Source organism: Myotis daubentonii, chromosome 3 (assembly GCF_963259705.1).
Source record: "Myotis daubentonii chromosome 3, mMyoDau2.1, whole genome shotgun sequence".
Classification (NCBI taxonomy): Eukaryota; Metazoa; Chordata; class Mammalia; order Chiroptera; family Vespertilionidae; genus Myotis; species Myotis daubentonii.
This window is the reverse complement of record NC_081842.1, coordinates 150,189,655-150,208,643: the sequence shown is the minus strand read 5'-3', so window position 1 is coordinate 150,208,643 and position 18,989 is coordinate 150,189,655. Positions and strand designations below refer to the sequence as shown.

At 40.1% G+C, this 18,989-nt stretch overlaps 1 protein-coding gene across 3 annotated transcripts in view; it reads right to left on the bottom strand.

The window, feature by feature from the left end:
• Positions 1–282: 282 nt before the first annotated feature.
• ZNF644 (zinc finger protein 644) overlaps positions 283–18,989 on the bottom strand; it is a 136,088-nt gene continuing 117,381 nt past the window's right edge. For all 3 annotated transcript variants that reach the window (XM_059688880.1, XM_059688879.1, XM_059688881.1), the window contains 2 exons: positions 2,723–2,825; positions 283–1,969 (listed from right to left, as the gene is read on the bottom strand). In XM_059688880.1, coding sequence (XP_059544863.1) covers positions 1,777–1,969; positions 2,723–2,825 — 296 coding nt within the window. In that variant the 3' untranslated portion in view covers positions 283–1,776. The remainder of the gene's footprint in view (positions 1,970–2,722; positions 2,826–18,989) is intronic.

Below are 18,989 nucleotides of genomic sequence, written 5' to 3'. Positions count from 1 at the left end.
TTGATGTTTTAATCTCATCTTTATAAGAAAAAATACAGTTTCTATTAGGCATTTTTGAAAAATGAAAATAAATTACAAGTACTTTTCCCTTATCTAGTACACCCCAAGGATCAAGAGACCCTTGAATGATCCAGTTAGTCCAACTTCCTAATTTCACATATTATTAAGGTATGTGAATAAAGTAACCTGCTAAGTAGAAACAATTTAAATCAAATGAAACACAACCTCAAGTGGGCTACTCCCACCAGTGATTATAATAAGAAATGCTTCACACTATACACATTATAATTTTAAGTCTTTTTTTATTTAGAGATTTTTCTGGTAAGGAGATATACCATAGGAAAGCAATTTCACTGGCAGTGAGGTATGTATATACTCTACCAAAATACTCCTTAGTTAATGTTTTAAACTTTATTTACATACGAAGAAAAGTATCAATGCATATCCTTGTTTCAACTATAGTATTAGCCATACTACGTGAAATAAAATGAAATGGTGCTTGCATATAAAAACTGTCATTTGTAAAGGAATCTGACTTCAGATTAAAAGAACTAATTTGTTTTTGGAAAAGTTGAAAGGAAGAATCACAATTTCATGACCAAGACATCTGCACCATATTTTCCATTCCTCACAGCACATTTATTTCAGTAATTCCGTTATGTCGGTTCTTAGCATAGCATAGTGTTACACGATTTTCGTACATATAATCACATCCAAAACAAGTTCTAAAATTTAAATTGTAAACATTCTCATCATATGTAGAAATATTTCAATTGGTATATTAAGTTTTGCTACTGATCAATTTGGGAAGAGAATATAAATGAGAAAGCCTATTCTAAAGTGTGTAGTGAGCATCATTTATTAATTACATTTCTACAATGTTAAATAAAGAGGCAAACCTGTCCTGTAAGCATGTCAAATTTTAGGTAAAACATTAAAAAGAAACAAATCTGTTAACAAAAGGATGCCTTGCAATAAAGAACATTAGATTTTAAAATCTATTATGATACAAAAAATGTAAAGGGTAAATAGCATCTTTGTTGACAAAGTAGGAGGTAGCATGGATGCACCACTTTATTGTCTGAGAAATGCAACTGGAGTAAAGAATATTTCCTTACCACAAATAATTTCCAGGACTATGTACATATTTCTTTTAGAAATACTTGTTTAAACAAATCTCCCTCCACTTTTTAGTATAAAAAAAACCATTCCATGTGATTTTAAAAAAACACTTAAACACATTTAGATAGAATAGTACTCTGCCCTATATGAGTGAACAGTCTCAATCTATGAAGTACATGGTATTTAATGCCCTAAGTTGAGTAAATTTAGTTAGCGGTTCCAGGTATTATACAAAACACTACATACAAACAAAATATAATATCTTATTTTTCAATGCAAGTCTTGTAGGGAATAAACAGAACCTTGATTCTGGTAACACTGCAGAAAACATAACTTTCCAATAAGTCTGTCTTTAAATATCCATGTGCAACAGTTTATTAATGACTGCTTACATGTACTGATCTTTTATTGAATGAATACAGTTAACTGACAAAATCCAGTAAACGTTGAAAACACATCTTCTGTCCTATATAAAATATATAGACCACTTACTGTTTGAAGCAATCTATTTGTTCTGATGTCACCATAATTCACTTTTCCCCTTTTTCCTGCTTTAGTATTTATAAATGGATAATTTAATGTGGCTTAAAAAAAAGACAAAAAATCTCAAATTTACACCCAATTCATATTTGCTATTTAAAAGGTTTCCTTGTTCTATGAAGCTGCTTCTGCCATTAGTAGAGAAAATGAAGTTTCTGTAATAGAAGCAGGCTTTTTAAACAGTGACGTGACTTCCACCATGCCAGCTCCAGTCCGGGGAAGGTTAGCGTTTACAATGTGTCGTTGTAAGTGCTTAATCCAGTCTTCCTGAACAGACAATGGTCCACGAAAGACTAGGCCACAAAACCTACAGAAGAAGTTAATGACAGTTGTCTTAACCTGACCAATTCCCTTTATTTAAAACCAATTCCTAAAAAATCAATACACATAAGAAATAAACTTTACCATATATTGGAGAGAGTTCTTGACAATCGTTTCTGAATACATATAAAGTCAAAATGACTTACTACAATATCAAAGATGCCAATTCATATACTGAACAGCTATAATAACTCCAATAATATTTATATAAATGGGAACATTATTAGGATAAAATAAAAGGTCTTAACACCTATATTTAAAACAACTATATTTCCAAAATGTATCTTCTTTTTAAAAGACCCTTACACAATTCAGAATTCCTTAAACTGCATAACGGTGAGTATGGAAGGGAGATATGAATAACTGTATAGCTATACTTAGAAGTATATGTTCCCAATAAGCAGAAACTAAACGTGTCCCAAAACTAAAGACAATTTTTAAAAAATCAAAACAAATCAAATCAAACCAAAGCAAATAAATAAAACAACAAAAAAGCTATTTTTATAATTCACCATATCACAGAGCTTCTTGGCTAATATAAAAAAGTTGATCCGTTAGATATTGAAGTATTACAGCATTTATGAACTGAGTTAAGGTTTTAAGCTTGTCTCCAAAAGTTCATTTATAATTTACTTGTGGAGAATGTACCTCTGCTACAAATGAAAAACCCTGAATAAAAGAGTTAATATACCTCAATCCAAAATCTGAACTAAGCAGATTTGGCAATATAAGCATGTACCTGCATCTGAGAATGTAAACCTCGTCAGCACCATGAGGTAATGTTAGCATTTTCTTCTTGCTTCCAGATCTTGACCTTGATTTCTTTTGCTTACAATCTAAGACTAAAAAAGGGAAGAAGAGAAAGACATTTTTTATATATTCCCAAATATACCTAAATATACACATACAGATATACTTGTATTTCTAGAGGTCAGACCATCTAAATCAAGTTAGAAATGTCTGCATTTCTTTGTATTCCCTAAAGCAGTGGTTCTCAATCTTCTGGCCCTTTAAATACAGTTCCTCATGTTGTGACCCAACCATAAAATTATTTTTGTTGCTACTTCATAACTGTAATGTTGCTACTGTTATGAATCGTAATGTAAATATCTGATGTGCAGGATGGTCTTAGGTCGTGACCCTTGTGAAAGGGTCGTTCGACCGCCAAAGGGGTCGCGACCCACAGATTGAGAACCGCTGCCCTAAAGCATGCACTAATTTGCAGCTGTTTCTCTAATAGCAGTAACATTATCTACATACATTCTTCCTGTACTGCTTTTTAAAATAATGCTTTACTATACCCAAATGAGAAAATGTAACTAAATAACTTGAAGTTACTATGTTGGTCAATATTTACAATAATGGTATTTCTCTGATGATCATACATCCATTTTAACATCTGGTTAAATCTTCCTTACTTCCAGGAAAATTATAACTTTTTATTTAAGTTTGTACTACTTCATTAAGATCTTACAAGCTTTAAAAACTTAGTAAGGGGCCGAAACCTGTTTGGCTCAGTGGATGGAGCATCGGCCTGCGGACTGAAGGGTCCCAGGTTCGATTCCGATCAAGGGCATGTACCTGGGTTGCGGGCACATCCCCGGTGGGAGATGTGCAGGAGGCAGCTGATCGATGTTTCTCGCTCATCGATGTTTCTAACTCTCTATCTCTCTCCCTTCCTCTCTGTAAAAAAATCAATAAAAAAAACACACAAAACAAAACACTTAGTAAGGGAACATCAACAATGTAATATAAGTTTTAATGAAAATTTTATAGTAATTCACTTTGAATTCTATTATAATAAACTAGTGGCCCGGTGCACGAAATTCGTGCATGGGGGAGGGTGTGTTCCTCAGCCTGGCCTGCACCCTCTCCAATTTGGGACCCCTTGAAAAATGTCCTGCCAGTTTACAGGGATTGGGCCTAAACCAGTAGTCGGACATCCCTCTCGTAATCCGGGACTGCTCTGCCCACACTGCAGCCACCGCTACTGCCTCAGCCACTGCCTGCCCAAGATCCATGGCTGTGGGGAGAGGGCCCGCACCCACGACCCGCAGAGAATCAGCTGGGAGGGAGTGCTGTACGCTGGCAGTGGGGCCAAGGACCGGTCCCTGGACCCTGCCAAGTGGGCCCAGCTGCAGAGGAGCCTGGATAAGAAGAAACTGGGCGAGCTAAGCAGCCAGAGGAGGAGCAAAAGGAGGGAGAAGGAGATGTGAGCTGGCCCTCACACCCTCCGGCCTTGTCTTTGCAAATGTGGGTGGGGACAAGCGGCTGTCCCTGCTGCTTTCTGTGCCTTATAGCTGCTCCGGTGATGTGACCACGGCTGCATGAGCAAGCCAGGGGCCTCTGGGAGGGGGTGGGTCCTCGGGCCCAGCGTGCCATGCCTTGCGCTAGGGTGGGGGCGGGCTGCAGTGGCTGTTCTCTGGACCTTCTGGGGAGAGCCGTCCCAGGTCTCAGTTTTGCTGGCACCAGGGCCCCCTGGGGCTCTCCGAGGTCCCTCGCCAACTGTCTTAAGAGAACCTTTAAGAGAGGTTCGGGGAGTCCTGGTTGCTTCCTGGCCTGCGCCCCGCCCTCCTGCCCTCGGATCGCCATGGTGATCGAGGGGCACAGGCCCTCCCGCCCTTCAGTTGCCATGGTGGGGGTCCGGGGTTGCTGCCTGGCCTGCAACATGGTCCTCCGCCCTCCGACATGGCGATCGAGGAACGCAGGCCCTCCCGCCCTTCAATTGCCAAGGGGGGGGTCCGTGGTTGCTGCCTGGCCTGCAACACGGCCCTCCCGCCCTCCGATCACCATGGCGGGGATCCGGGGTTGCTGCCTGGCTTGCACCCCGCCCTCCCGCCCTTCGACCGCCATGGTGGGGGTCAGGGGTTGCTGTCTGGCCTGCGCCCAGCCCTCCCGTCCTCCGATTGCCATGGCGGGGGTCTGCGGTTGCTGCCTGGCCTGCGCTCCGGCCCTCCTGCCCTTCAATTGCCATGGCGATCAGGGCCGCAGGCCAGCCGGCAACCCCAGCTTTCCCATGGCGATCACCCGCTGGGGGGTGGGGAAAGGCAGCCGTTGCCCACCCCCCAACTCTTGCCTGCTGCCTGGGTTGCCGATCACCATTCTTCAGTCCTTCCCCTTTTGCCTCTCATCATTGCGAGTATGCAAATTAACTGCCATCTTTGTTGGCGGGCCGCCATCTTGGCTGTCAGTTAATTTGCATATCTCGCTGATTAGCCAATGGGAAGGGTAGCGGTCGTACGCCAATTACCATGTTTCTGTTTTATTAGATAGGATAGTGCTCAAAATTGTATGATGACCCTACGTTGAAAGAGTAAAAAAAAAAAAAAAAGCTTGTAATTTTTAAGTAAGTTTGCAAATGGACCAGAAGTTCAATGTTAACTATTCCTTACATGCTTTCATTTTGTTTTCTTCCATAGCTACTTAAAAATGTAATTAAAAGGAAAAAAACAAGACTTTTATATTAAAGCGGATCAAAATTTTAGTGCTAATTGTTCTTGAAAAATTTTTATTGCTTTTCCTTCAATCAGTTATTCCACAAAATCTAATTTAATAAAGGAAAAAGATATTTTTAGAGGTAGGAATAGACAGGAAATATTATTTTATTGGTCTTTGAATACAACTACAGACAAAGGGATGAGAGTACTTCAGGATCTGCTGGTCAATTAGCAGGAAGAGAAGGTAAGAAAGTTATATTTAGGAATCCAAGGGGGAGGGAAACAAATGTAACAGAAGTGTTACACAAACAGCTTTTCTTCTCTTAACCTACCATGTGAAATCCCCTGGAAAAATTCTAGGTAAGAAAGAATAAGAACTGGCTATTCAATTATTCCGTAAAATGAGTTGTTCAAAGTCCAGATTCCAAAAGAACAGACACTATTATTACAAAACCAGTAATACACAATTCCTTACAGTAGTCAAGTGGTCAGTGCTAAGGAAAATGTCATAGAAAATTAGAAACCTTAAGAAGCCTAAATCTCATTCAAGCCACTGGTTTATGCTTCCTGTCATCTGCCTCTTTAAAAGTAAAATCCAGAGCCCACAGTCTCTCTCTGCTTATCCTCAGAAGAAGAATCTCATAAGTAAAGAATTACATACAGGAAGTCAAGTAAGTATTAAAGAATGGCTAATTCAAAGCTTCAACAAAAACCTGGAATAGAAAAATCGTAAGGTTCTCATTACTTATCTCAGTCAAGAGCCTGGCACATAATAGGAACTCAACAAATACTTCTGAAGTAAAAAATAAAAGAAAACCCAGTAATTTAACCTCTGACATTTAGAGCATATAAATGGAAATTTGTTCTATCAGCATGTAATGTAGGTAACATTCATGTAGAACACCTCTGCATCATTTAAGTGAATATGTTGTTAATGTCACACTTAAATTCTTCACTGATCAGTCTAGCTTATGTATAGAAGCTAGGTTCTTCACAACTAGTAGGGAGAGTGAGGTATTATGTACTTTGTAATCAGCACCTTCCTTTTCCTAGTTGCACTGGTGAGCAATTTGAATTTAAATGAATTTTAAAGCAATGGATACACTAGAAGTAAAGATTTTAGGACACTCAAAAGCTAGATGTCAGCTACTCTTTCCCTATTTGTTAGGTAAACCACACACAATCCCTGTCTCTGTTACATAGAACAGAGCAGGTATTTGGTATATCATGAGATTACAGATAGAATCTTACTTTGATGAGCTTGCTGGTTGTCAAAATTGCCACTGTATTCAAATTCCCTTTAAAATGTAAATAAATTACTGTGGGATAGAAATAGAATACATTACAGCAATCCTTTAAAAAATTGTTCACAGAATGCTAATGCTAGGTATGTAAAACAAATTGAGGGAGAAGGGCACAGGGCGATGAGAAAGTATGCAAAATAATGTTTTATCAGTTACAAAGTATTCAAGTTACATTCGGATGCTGTGATATTTTTTAAATGGAACTGGATAGGTTTACTCTGAAGTATAAAAATGTTTCTTGATTTTAACAGAGGAAAAAAGAATATTTCTGACTTTTGATGTTATATAAACTCTAAAAACCCTGAATTTTAGGCTGTTTATAAATGATCAGCTCTAAAACTTCAATGAGCATACCACAGGTTTTGTAGTAATTAATATTTGAAGGTGTTGTGACTTTGGAAAGCAGGACAACTCTATCCGTATACGATTATCTCCAGTATCGAGTTCCAAGTAAGTTTAGAGAATCACATACACTCAGAATTCTTGGAAACTTGTCTGTAAAGTAAAGATATTAAAAACCTGGGACCTCTGGTAATTATACTTAAATATTTCAGTGTCTTAATATCTCCATTATCATTTTTAAATGTCTTACCCCTTGAAATGTCACTTATTTATAAAGTAAAACATAAATACATTTTGCAAGAACAATTTTTTGTAATACCAATATTCAACGTTTTCCCTTGCAATACTGCCTAAAACCATTTAGAAAAATCTGTAAAAAATTTGAGTATTTAACATATTATTAATATGAACACAAAGGGGACAACCATCTGTTATTCTCTATATGAAAAAGATTGACTTACACAGCATGTTCCATTAAATGAAAAAGATGATGTACAAATATGTCTAGAACACAAATGTTCTAATTTAATAGATTTTTATTATATCTAGAGTGAAAAGCAGTTCCATTCTGGGAGGTGTACCAGGAGTCACTAGAGCATTTTAAAAAAAGAACATCACTAACACTAGTTTTAGTATAACAGGGCTCATCAATATTTGTGATAAATAGCCAAAGGTTTAACAAAGTTGTGTACATTAACAATCTGCCAAATAGATAACTTTATACAAAGCCTTTATTTGCACTTGTTAGTACCAACCCCCCCAAACATATACATGCCATTTTCCTCTTGAAGAATTTTAAATCTAACATTGTTTTTGTACTTGAAATTTACAAAAAACACTAGATTGGTTTTAGAAAATCTTAATTTTCTTCTCCATGAGTATAACTGCTTTTTTAGAAAGGAACAAACTCAGTCACTCTAACATTCCTAAGGTTACTATTCAAGATGGCAGAAAATGTTTAAGTGATCAATTTTAACCAGAAGATTGTAAAAAAATAAAATTAAAATAAAATAATGCAGCCTGGCCAATATAGGTCAGTGGTTGAGCGTTGACCTATGAACCAGGAGATCATGGTTTGATCCCTGGTCAGGGCACATGCCCAGGTTATCGGCTTGATTCTCAGTAGAGGGCATGCAGGAGGCAGCCAATCAATGATTCTTCTCATCATTAATGTTTCTATATATCTTCCTCTCTGAAATCAATATATATGTGTATGTGTGTATATACATACACACACACATTTATTTATTTATTTATTTATTTATTTATTTATTTATTTATTTATTTATTGCAGTTACTTCCTGATTTATAAAGCATTTAAACTGCTATTGGAAATATTTTACTTGTAAGAAGAATGAATCGAGCTGTACAGTCATATACAAAAAGTTTTAGGATATACCTTGCAGTAAATAGCTATTTTGATCAATAAGAATGAGAGGGAAATACAACAGAATTATAAACCCTCAAAAAAACATTATACTGCTATGCTACAAAATACAACAACATATGTGTCTAAAGCATTAAACTGGATCAGTGAAAAGCAAACCAATAAATAATACAGATACAAATTCAAGGCTGTTTTCTGAGATATTATTTTAGTTTTATACACAGAAGAAAAATAATTTACTTTGGGCTTTTTTTACATTATTAAATAAGCCCTTTTGCCCTTTCCACTTTTCTGCCCATTATGTACAACTAGAGGCTTGGTGCACAAAATTTGCTCACTTAGGGGGTGGGGTGGGTCCCTCAGCCCGGCCTGCACCCTCTCGCAGTAGGGCAGTTGGACATCCTTAGCACTGCCACGGAGGAGGGAGGGGCTCCTGCCACCACCGCTGTGCTTGCCAGCCAGAAGCTCAGCTTCTGGCTGAGTGGCGCTCCCCTGTGGGAGTGCACTGACCACCAGGGGGAAGCTCCTGCGTTAAGCGTCTGCCCCCTGGTGGTCAGTTCGTGCCATAGTGACCGGTTGTTTCACCGTCAGGGCAAAACTGGCTCTCCAACATCCCCCAAGGGGTCCCGGATTGCGAGAGGGCACAGGCCAGGCTGAGGGACCCTACCAGTGCACGATCGGGGCCAGGGAAGGACATGGGAGGGACCACAGGAGGGCTCTAGGGCAGTGGTTAGCAAACTGCAGCCCCTTGAGTATGGCTCTTTCACAAAATACCATGTGCGGGCACGCACGTACAGTGCAATTGAAACTTTGTGGCCACATTCAAGGGGCCAAAGAGCCACATGTGGCTCGTGAGCCACAGTTTGCCGACCACTGCTCTAGGGCTTGTCTGGCCCGTCTCGCTCAGTCCCGATTGGCTGAACCCCAGCAGCAAGCTAACCTACTAGTTAGAGCGTCTGCCCCCTGGTAGTTAGTGCATGTCAGAGCGACTGGTTGACTGGTCGACTGTCTGCCCCCTGGTGATCAGTCCATGTCATAGTGCTGGGGTCCAGCCCCAGCGGGTCAAGGGGTCCCCAAAGGTGTGGACGGAGTCGGCGAAGAAGGAATGACACAGGGACTTCTCCAGCCAGGTTTGGTGACCAGGTTCTAGTCAGGTTCTCTTGCCAATTTCTATAGTCAGGTTTAGTCCAGGATCCCCTGCCATGTTCTCTCCAGCGAAGTTCTTCTGTCTCCAGGCTCCGTGTAGGTTCTGTCTTCTGAATTCTGTGTTCTGAGTTCTGAGTCCTAAGTTCTGTCTGTTGCTGTCTTGTTGCATCTGTATTTATACCAGTTGATTCCAATCCTATCAATCTCTATTCCAAAGGTTAGGGCGTTTCTTTTCTCCATTCCAGGGAGTAAAGATTATGTAGCTTAAGCATGATTGTTCATAGTTAAAGTGATTAATTACCCACCTGGCACTTAGTTGAGGGGTTTTATTCCCTCCCTAACTTCAGGGGAAAATCCCTACCTGGGGATTCAACCTTTCTCGGAGAGGTGACCTTGGTTAAAACACATAGTGCCAAGAAGGTGAGCAAACATTTTAAGAACAGTATGCCATATATGCCAGGTCCTTTGAAACAGCAAGGATGGACCGGCTCCCGGCATCATAGCGAGCGGTTGAGCGGCCTTAGCATATCATTAGCATGTTATGCTTTGATTGGTTGAACAGTTGACCGGACTCTTAGAATATTAGGCTTTTATTATATAGGATAACTGTTTCAATAAATTTCATTTTCTTTTTAATTCACTACACAAATGACCTCAAAGAATGAGGATTCATTTTTAAAAAACATCTGTTGTAAAAAAGCACATCATAACTAAATTAATATTCACCACAGAATATTCTTACTTGCAATCATCCTCCCCTGTCCACTTAGTTAAAAGCCCCCATTTCATCTGTTTTGTTCCTAACTGTTGGCATCGCTGGGGTAAAGTGAAACTTAATATAACGGTCAGATTACATATATCTAAAATATGAGACATAAAGTAGCCCTAGTTGAGAGAAGAAAATTTCTTCTTCATCTAATCAGCCTGTATAAGCTGGGCAGGAAATAGCAGCTATGAATAGTAGTTTTTGAACACAGGGTGCTACATGTTCACTTTGCACTGGATCTGGCAAATTATGTAGGGAAAAAGTAGGGATAAAAATGACATAGATAGGTAAGCCATCATTCCACCACCATTAATAACCTGCTGGTGGAGGTGATAGTGGCAGTGGTGAGGAAAGAGGATGTATGGCCCCAAGGGGTACACAGTGTGATATGGACAAATAAACAAATCTACTTGGTGCCATTAATTATTCAAGGTTCATAAGTCCCAAATATACAAAAGACTGTGCAAATAGCATTTTCTTTCTCTCAGCCTCAACTGAAAAAGCAGCATGGGAAAAAAAGAAGCACGGATTTGCGGGGGGGGGGGGGGTGGTTTAAGAAACATGTGAGTTTGTGTAACATAAGGATGGGGGTAGGAAAAGCCATTTGTTGAAAAGATAAATTCTTATTTCTTCAGTGTATACTTTTGTCTTTGCATAAAGTGCCTAAAAAAGACATTTTGTGGGGGTACGGCACATAGGGTCCTACACTTCGTTTAATGATCTACTGCCACAGACTTGAAATTCTTAATTTTTGAACACAGAGTGCTACATTTTCACTTTTCACTGGATCTGGCAAATTATGTAGACAATTTTGGATACTGAGTATCCACCAACCTAAATGAGAAAGGCAGCCAGCCCTTAGTTCCACTTCTTTATCTCGTTTTGTTGTTTTTGTTAACTATAGCAATGTATTTATTGGAAATGAACTAGACATTACATATACCTAATAAAGATGTAATAATGCATGAAGTATAACTGATGCAACATTTACAAAGTCACAAAAGAAAAGGAAATCCGTTTTCAAAAGAAATATTGTATCCAAGACACCTCAATCTCTGAACACCATAAACAACTCGTGATGTTGCCTCTGAATGCCGGGAGCCGGTCCATGCTTGCTGTTTCAAGGGACCTGGCATATATGGCATACTTTTCTTAATATGTTTGCTCACCTTCTTGGCACTATGTGTTTTAACCAAGGTCACCTCTGAGAAAGGCTGTTTCCCCAGGTAGGGATTTTCCCCTGAAGTTAGGGAGGGAATAAAACCCCTTAACTAAGTGCCAGGCGGGTAATTAATCCCTTTAACTACGAACAATCATGCTTAAGCTACATAATCTTTACTCCCTGGAATGGAGATAAGAAACGCCCTAACCTTTGGAATAGAGATTGATGGGATTGAATCAACTGGTATAAATACAGATGTAACAAGACAGAAAGAGACAGAGCTTAGAAGAGAATTCAGAAGACAGAACCTACACGGAGCCTGGCGACAGAAGAACTTCGCTGGAGAGAACATGGCAAAAGATCCTGGACTGAACCTGACTACAGAAATATGGCAAGAGAACCTGACTAGAACCTGGTGACCGAACCTGGCTGGAGATCTCAGACAGAACCTGGCTGGAGAACCTAGCGAGGGAACATGGCTACAGAACCTGGCTGGAGATCCTAAGCAGAACCTCTCTGGAGATCCAGACCAGAACTTGGCTGGAGATCCTGGCTGGAGATCCTGGCTAGGCTGCTGATCAACTGAACACTGTCTCCGTGTCATTCCTTCTTCGCCGACTCCGTCCACACCTTTGGGAACCCCTGGACCTACTGGGGTTGGACCCCGGCATCTGAACAAGCAGAATAAAACTTACTTTAAACTGATCAACAGAAAAGTTTCTTTGCCCAACTTGAAGATTCCTTGGCTAGCACCTGTATGTCACACACATTAGGTAATTTTCATCACCGGAGATTAACCAGAGGATATTTTTCATATTCCTCATAGGGGAAAAAAATGTCTCCTACAAATAGAGACGCTTGAGAAAAATCGAAGCAACAAATCAGTTGGTGGCACCAACTGAAGCGGTACTAGGATCAGCATTTTATAGAGGAAAACCAACAACTATTAAGAACAACTGTTAAATTCCACACTGTAGTCCATTAAAATTGTAAAAGACTTCCCTACTACCAATATCAATTCTTTATTTCTAGCTATATACTGCCATAATCAAACCAGTCATATTCCCAAAATGTACATAGTAAGCAGTTTATCTGGTTTATTGTTATGAAAAGCAATGTTCCCTTCTAATCATAATTAGGCATGTATATAGATACACAATTAGTAACCTCAGAAGTATATTTTCACCATTATTTTACCTTGATATTTTCCAAAAATTTTTCAATACCCTAATTTTCTTTCATTGATTTTTAGAGTTTGCATTCTCAATAACTAAATCAAATCAAATCAAATCACTAACCTAGAATCAAAGAGCAATCATGGTAAAGTACATTAGATCCTGAATGGTTTAACATTTTACCTGGAATAAAATGAAATATAAAATATTTGAAAAGGAGAATTCCTTTGCCTTAACTATGAGGTTTATGGCTTAACAATATTAGTCTAGAAAAAACAGATAGCTTGAGGTTGTCCTATAAAAGGGGTGGGCAACCTTTTTGTGAGTGCATGCCAAAACCAGCAAAATCTCTGACTCAAAATTCTTCTGTGCGCCAACCCCAATTTTTTTGAGAACATGTTATGCCTACTTGATATCTCTTAAGGTGTACCTATGTGAAGAACCTTGAAGAAATAATAAAATTCATCGAGCGACAAAAACACAGTATATGATGATGAAAAATACATTTATTTTTTAATGTATACAGGTACACTGATAGTCTGACAGAAAACTTTATGACTCCGTTTGATATTATCAGTGGGACTTTTGCTGCTGCATCACTGATGACAGAGATTTTACATCAGGCTTATATTTCGTGACCTTCAGAGATATGCACGAGCTACTTTCATCCGTCAGGCTATTCCTATTACAAGATTTAACAAAATTCATCACAGAGAACAAAGATTCACAAGCGTATGTGGATGAAACCAAAACACTGGTCAGATCTAGGAAGGCAGGGAGAGTTAAGACAGAGGCATAGAGATTGTTCTTCCCTTCTCTCGTCAATCCATGTCTATGGTCTTTAAGATAACTTGCCATGTAAAATTATTTATTTATACAAGATGCACCTACCCTAAATTTATCTGAAAAATAAAAAAGTCGATACTAAGAAAAAAGTTGTAAATGGACGATTATAAGAGAGGGTTTCGCGTGCCAGCAAAAGTTACTGGCATGCCATGTTAGGCAGTTGTGCCAGGGGTTACCCACCCCTGTCCTATAAAGTAAGAGATTGTAATAAGGGTAGCAACAGCCTCATATGCTTGGTTCAGAGAAAATTAAAGCAAATGAAGGCAAACCTTTATTTAAACTAGGGTCTCCCAGGGAGAAGAAAAAGTACATTCAATTTGTAGAAGCTTCTGTTAATTCAAAGTAGAGGGAATGACAAGTAAAAGAATATTTTGAGTAAGTATTTTTAAGATGTGAAGGGAAAAGTTAAACATAAATATGATACTTTATTTATCCTACATTTTTTAAAATATATTTTTATTGATTTTTTACAGAGAGAAAGGGAGAGAGATAGAGTTAGAAACATCGATCAGCTGCCTCCTACACATCTCCCACTGGGGATGTGCCCGCAACCCAGGTACATGCCCTTGACCGGAATCGAACCTGGGACCCTTCAGTCCGCAGGCCGATGCTCTATCCACTGAGCCAAACCGGTATCGGCTATCCTACATTTTTATAAACAGAGAATTGGAGGCAGACTAGTTTTTCTAGCTTGCCAGAAGCCAAAAGCTAACCATACCCAAGCTACAAGTTGCTTAACTGGTCAGGATAATAAACGTATTACTTCTATGGTGACAAGTAAGAAAAAATATTTAAAAATTCTCAAGGTGGGTTGGACTTGCATGGTGTTTTATTAAGCACTTATCAATATCAAACATTTTTCTAAGACACATCTAAAATTGCCATAAATATTAAATACATAATGACAAATCTGTTTTAAATCACTTTTGTTTAGAATTACCTGAACATGTTAGGCAGGGTAGATAGCTGCTAAAGAAGGAGGAAGGGAATGGGGGTGTGTGTGGAGGGGGGGGGGGGCAGTTTATCTCATGCACCGAACAAAGAAGTTAGCAGTCTTGGGAATTGCCAAGATAAAATCGCCAGAATGTTCTCATCAATTCTGGGAAAAGCCACAACAATGTAAAAAGGCGACCTTCAAATCTAGTCTGTTGCCCAAGATATCTGGCAGGCGAACCTTGAAACCTATAGGGGGAAGTATAAAACCCTTGAACCCTCCACATGGGCCACTCAGACTAGCTGAGTTGCCTGCTTGTGCTATATGCTAAGTGTATACTTAATAAATTTGCTTGTTTTGCTTTCTTAACAAATTTGCTTGCTTTGCTTCAACACTGCTTTCTGTCACTCGTCTGAATTCTCTCTCACAAGCGTGTTAAGAGCCAAGCAGGGTGAGCCTCCTCCAATTGGGGCGACTCTCTGTTAATAAATAAATCACATTCCCTGCCTTCTAAAAGTCTCAGTATTTCCAAAATATCATTTCATATTTAGTAGGAGTAATTAAATAATTGTTTCTGATTACAAAATTAATTAAGAAAGGAAAACTACTTTAAAATGTCTATTAAATTATCTTTAATAATAGTGGCCTGGTGCATGAAATTTGTGCACATTAAAAGGGAATTCATTAGGGGAAATATTTTAATATTGTTATTTGCCCTTTCTCTATAATAGAAGTGTCAGAGATGAAAGAAAATTAGTAAAATGTATATGAAAATCTCCCTCCTGTCAGGGTCTGGGGCACACTGCGGGACCCAGAGTCAAGTCCTCGCCCACCCGCACGCCTCGAGATTGTGTGAGACCCAGACCTGGTTGCCCCCATCCCCGTCAAACCCCACAAGGTTGGGGGGTGCAGCCTCAGGTCCCCCGTCAAGTCCCACTGGGCAGAGGCGTAGCCTCAGGTTCCCTAGCCCCGGAGCTGGGGCTTGGGGCACGGCCTCAGGACCCCCAGCCTGGCCTCAGGTTCCCCGGCCCCGCCCCGAGGGCGTGATGACCATTTGCATATTAGCTCTTTATTATATAGGATACGCATGTTTAACTTAAATTAGATAGGGCTCATAGCACTTACAAATATCACATAGATTGGATTTGGCTTTTTATAATTTTAAAGTACTTTACACATTCCAGCCAAAATTCAATCTATAATCAAACATGGTGCTGAACAGGTAGGTATCTTCTGTCTGAAGTAACTTCCAGTTAAGGTCACAATTAAACAGATGTTCTAAACATTGGATACCAAGAATTAACCTCATTCCTCAGACTGCAAACACAAGAAAGAAATAGTAAATCCTACTTTTCCACTTCTTAGATAAGTGAGGGACCATCAGTCTCTACCAAGCCATCCTCTTGCTCTAACATCCACAAGAGAACAACTGTATATTATTTTATTATTTCCATAAAGTCATTTAAAGCAGATTACTTAGAAGTTAGCTCAGGCCAGGAAAATGTCTTGTTACTGTAAGGCTTAACTATATCTTTTCTTTTTTCTTTTTTTTAAAATATATTTTATTGAGTTTTTACAGAGAGGAAGGGAGAAGGATAGAGAGTTAGAAACATCGATAAGCTGCCTCCTGCATGCCCCCTACTGGGGATGTGCCCACAACCAAGGTACATGCCCTTGACTGGAATCGAACCTGGGACCTTTCAGTCCGAGGGCTGACACCCTATCCACTAAGCCAAACCAGTTAGGGCATATCTTTTCTTAAAAAATATTTTTATTATTGATATCAGAGAGGAAGGGAGAGGTAGAGTTAGAAACATCAATGATGAAGAGAGAATCATTGATCAGTTGCATCCTGCATGCCCCCCACTGGGGTCTGAACCTGCAACCCACAACCTGGGTATGTGCCCTGACTGGGAACCAAACAATGAACTCCTGATTCATAGGTCTATGCTCAACCACTGAGCCACACCGGCCAGGCAGGCCTAACTATATCTTAATCCAGATTATAAAAAACATTCAAAAAATTAATGTTAGAAATCATTTAAAAAAAAAGAATATAAGTCATAGCAAACACAATGCTACAGCTGAATATATAAAGATATTAGATATGTTAAAAGAATCCAAACACATAAAAATCTAGGTTAAGTCAATTGTTAAAAAAATGAAAACAAGATATAAAAAGCAAAACTCAAGAAATAATGGAACCAACAAGAATACTAGGGGACTAGTTAACACTTTATGGAAAATAAAAATGTTGGTCAAAAAAGATTATCAAATAGAATTCCTAAATTTTATAACCAATGACAAGTAAAACTAGGCATCATAGCCCTGACTGATTTAGCTCAGTGGATAGAGCATCGGCCTGTGGACTGAACGGTCCCAGGTTCAATTCCAGTCGAGGGCATGTACCTTGGTTGCGGGCACATCCCCAGTGGGGAGTATGCAGGAGGCAGTTGATCGATGTTTCTCTCTCATCGATGTTTCTAGCTCTCTATCCCTTTCCCTTCCTCTCTGTAAAAAAATCAATAAAATATATTAAAAAAACAAACAAAAAAAACTAGGCATCATAAAATATTAATACATGCCACCATGGTACAAATCTTAGGCTCCATTCAACTGAAAACAAACTTACTGATTCAGTAAGTGTGATGATTTGCTTTGTTATGATGGACAGGCTGATGAGGCATTGTTGATAAATGAACCCCTGTGAGGCCATGAAGCCTTCCCTTCTGTTACCAGATATCATGGTAGCTGATGAATTAACTTGTTACTGGTATATTCATCCTCCCAGTAACAAGATTTAAAACTTTGAGCCATTTCTGTCTCTTTCTTCTACCTCTAATTAATCTGCCAAATTTTGCTTACTTTTATTTTCCCATCATCCAGACATCTATTATGCCTCCTTTACATTCTTATTGTCATTGTCCTGGTTCAGATTACTAATGTAACCTCACCTACAATTTCTTCACTTCCCCACCAAATCCTTTACCTTTTTATAAATTAAAAAAAAAATTGTTTAAAAGTAAAATCTTTAAAAAACAAAAACCAAACATCTTTATTGGGCCCTGACAAAATTAATTCCAACACCATAGATTAGCATTCTAACTTTCTATGCTATGTCCTTGACCTGTCTACCTCTATTCCTTTATCTCCTGCTTCCTAGTATTTTCAATAAACTTCCCACATTGTCCCAAGCTGTTCCCTCCCACAAGTATGCTCCTTCCCTACCCCAAACCCTCATTTCCATTTCAATCAGTGACCCTTCAGGGTACAAATCAAATGTGACTTCCAAAAGCCTTGCTGGGTCCTAGTCTAGCTGAAAGTACCTTCCTCTCCCTCCCATCTTCCATAGTGTTTCATGCACATGTCTCCAATGGCAAAATTTGTTCTGTATGACAGTTATGTATCTACTAGAGGCTGGGTGCACAAAAATTTGTGCATTCGGGGAGGGGGGGAAGGTCCCTCAGCCTGGCCTGTGCCCTCTCACAGTCTGGGACCCCTCGGGGGATGACCATCTGCTGGCTGAGGCCTGCTCCCCAGGGGATTGGGCCTAAGCTGGTAATCAGACATCCCTCTGGCAGCCCGGCAGCCATTGGGGGATGTCCACTTGCCAGTGGGGAGCAGACCTAAGCTGCAGTCGGACATCCTTAGCGCTGCTGAGGAGGCAGGAGAGGCTCCCACCACCACCGCTGTACTGGCAGCCGTCAGCCTGGCTTGTGGCTGAGCAGAGCTCCTCCATGTGGAAGCTCACTGACCACCAGAGGGAAACTCCTGCATTGAGTGTCTACCCCCTGGTGGTGTGTGTCATAGTGACCAGTCATTCCCAGTCTTTCTGCTGTTAGGGTCAGTTTGCATATTACCCTTTTACTATATAGGATAGAGGCCGGGTGTAAGGGTGGGGGCCAGCTGGTTTGCCTTGAAGGGTGTCCCGGATCAGGGTGGGGGTCCTGCTTGGGTGCCTGGCTAGCCTGGGTGAGGGGCTGATGGCTGTTTGCAGACTGCCCGCACCCCCTTCAGGGTGGGGGTCCCCACTGGGGTGCCTGGCCAGCCTGGATGAGGGGCTAATGGCTGTTTTCAGGCTGCCTGCATCCCCTTCAGGGTGGGGGTCCCCACTGGGGTGCCTGGCCAGCCTGGATGAGGGGCTGATGGCTGTTTTCAGGCGGGCCAAGCCTGCAACTGAAGCTCCCAGTCTCTCCTTTTTTTCTTTTTTCTTTTTTATTCTGGTATTTATTTACCTTCTGCAATTGAAACTTTGTTGTGGCTCCAGCTCTGAGGCCGGCTGGCTGAAAGCAGGTATCTGGGGTTTGTTTAGCTTCTATAATTGCAACATTGTTGCATCCGGAGCTCAGAGCTGGGCCGCGGCAGGCGGGGAACCTTGGCTTCCTCCATCACTGGAGCAAGCAAGCCTCCTGCTCGCTTCAGCTCCGTGGCTTCAGGCCGCCATCTCTGTTGGCAGTTATTTTGTATATCCTGCTCATTAGCCAATGGGAAGCGTGTTGGAGGTACG